Source organism: Echinococcus granulosus (assembly GCF_000524195.1).
Source record: "Echinococcus granulosus chromosome Unknown EG_S00042, whole genome shotgun sequence".
NCBI lineage: Eukaryota > Metazoa > Platyhelminthes > Cestoda > Cyclophyllidea > Taeniidae > Echinococcus > Echinococcus granulosus.
This window is the reverse complement of record NW_020170422.1, coordinates 612,764-615,052: the sequence shown is the minus strand read 5'-3', so window position 1 is coordinate 615,052 and position 2,289 is coordinate 612,764. Positions and strand designations below refer to the sequence as shown.

Genomic DNA, 2,289 nt, shown 5'->3' with positions numbered 1-2,289 from the left:
ATGCCATTTCTTGATCGTCCAAATCAAGACCTTCCTATACCAACATTGGACAAACAACCTGTTAATGGCACCAAGTATGCAGCATCCTCAATCTGATGTTTTAGGCTTAACGTCCCCGTTCCTGCAGTGGCAAGACTAACAATCCCTGGCGTATGCACAGATTACGTAATTGTTAATTTTTGTGCATCCTAATTTATTCCAGCGTTTCACCGCAAACGATCTGCTCAATGAAGGTGAACTAGGTCATGGTAACTTTGCATTTGTTCAAAAGATGCGGCATCGAAAGCTTGATTGTTCAATGGCAGTAAAAGTTAATTATCACATCCCTTTAATCACGGTTCTTAGATTGTTCGATCAGTACTAAATGAACGTGAGAAGAACAAATCCCTCAAGGATCTGCACATCATTATGAAGTCAAAATTTGAACGGATTGTCACGTTTTATGGAGCCATCTTTCATGAGAGTGAATGCTGGATTTGCATGGAGTTGATGGACTCTTCTCTTGACAAATTTTACAAAATGGTCTATCTGGAGCGCAAATCATTTATTCCAGAGGCTGTGCTCGCAATGATTACCGTTGCTGTGATTTATCAGTTTCTTGTTCATCTATTTTGTCTGATATCTTGTAATGCATAAAGGCTGTTTTAAATTAATGCATTTCTTAGAAACAATACGTTCTCTGAGGCAGGTTGTTTGTAATTTGGGTAGATTGTCTCACTGTTTACATAGCTTATTGGCCAATTTCATGAAAAGATGGTATAGGTTATTTTTCAAATGCGAGACATTCGTTAAACGGCTTCATTTAATGAAACCGGGCGTTGTTATGATATGTGACTCCTATTAAGGCTGACATTTTTATTTTAGTTGGTAAATTTTGCCCAATTTGCATATATCTTTATTTCGCTTTTCAGATCGTATCTGCTTTGAACTACTTGAAATGTGAACTTCACGTTATGCATAGAGGTTAGCGATCATGCTAATACCATTGACTTGTTATTTCTATAATGTCGTATCCCAGGTCTTGAGAACGTGGTGTTATTGTAGTCGAATAACCTTAAAATATATTGAGTGAAAAAACCTAAACGAGCTTCTTCAATAATTACTATATTCCTCATGATTCTCAGCAGTCTGACTGACGTTCTTTTTGAATAGGCGTTGCGGAAATGATGGCGGATTGAAGGTAGTTTTTAATCAAATTAACCCAAACTTATCCTAACGTGCTGATTGCTCATAAATTTTACTGAATTTGCACATTGTTTTGTTTGCCGTGTCACCCGAATGATTCACTAGTGTAAACAAGCCATAAATTTGAGGATAACATGCATCTCTAGCAGACCTACAAAAGTGCTTGGCAGATCCAATGGGATAAATCACCTCTCTCTGCATTTGCAGATGTCAAACCCTCCAACGTGCTTATTAACAAAGGTGGGGATGTAAAGCTATGTGACTTTGGTATCTCTGGTGATCTCGTGAACAGCCTTGCCATGACCAAAGATGTCGGATGTAGACCCTACATGGCGGTGAGTTTTTGTCTTTACTAGATCTATTAGCATATCGGCATTTTTACATATTTCTTGACGCTGTTTGCGATGTAGGCAGTGCCTGTTATGTGGGCAAAATCGTTTTTTGCGTATTCTCTTGAGTACAATAATAACCCTGTACCCATATGATGACCTGAAATAAAAATTTATTTATTTGCAATTCAGTACGCAATATGTAGCCAACTCAAGTGGACCCATTTTTAAAAAGGGATGACCTTGGTGTGAAGTGTGCGCTCCCCTTCCACCCTTTTAGCCAGAACGCATAAACCCAGACCTCATGTCCCATGGCTACGACGTGCGCTCCGATGTGTGGAGTCTGGGCATTAGTCTGGTTGAGCTGGCTACCGGTCGGTTTCCCTATCCTTCATGGCGGTCACCCTTTCACCAACTCCAGTCCGTGCTGCAGTCGCCTTCGCCACAGCTTCCGCCCGATGAGGAGGTCTCCGTACCGTTCTCGGCAGCAATGCGCGAATTCGTTGACGCCTGTCTTCAGAAGGACCTCAAGAAGCGACCAAAATATGCCGCTCTTATGGTATTTCTCAATCTCACTTTCTATTGCTGCGAAGCTTTTTCCACCTTGTGGATGTTCTGTGGCGACTCAGCATCCACGTTTTTTCAAAGTAAACTTAGTTTGAAATCTTTTCTCCAACAGGAACTGCCATGGTACGTGGAAGCAACGTCATCGAGGGTGGATTTGGGTGCCTACTTTACAACCATCCTGGAATCTGCCCCTGAACCTGCCCTATAA

General features: G+C 41.2%; 1 protein-coding gene across 1 annotated transcript; it reads left to right on the top strand. All coding sequences in view use genetic code 11, as the record gives it.

The window, feature by feature from the left end:
- EGR_05607 (Dual specificity mitogen-activated protein kinase kinase) lies at window positions 1-2,289 on the top strand (the record flags this gene model as incomplete). The annotated part of the gene is made up of 8 exons (XM_024494856.1): window positions 1-74; window positions 105-165; window positions 203-310; window positions 346-600; window positions 912-963; window positions 1,393-1,520; window positions 1,795-2,073; window positions 2,194-2,289. 8 exons carry the CDS (start codon window positions 1-3, stop codon window positions 2,287-2,289), a joined length of 1,053 nt encoding a protein of 350 aa, XP_024350776.1.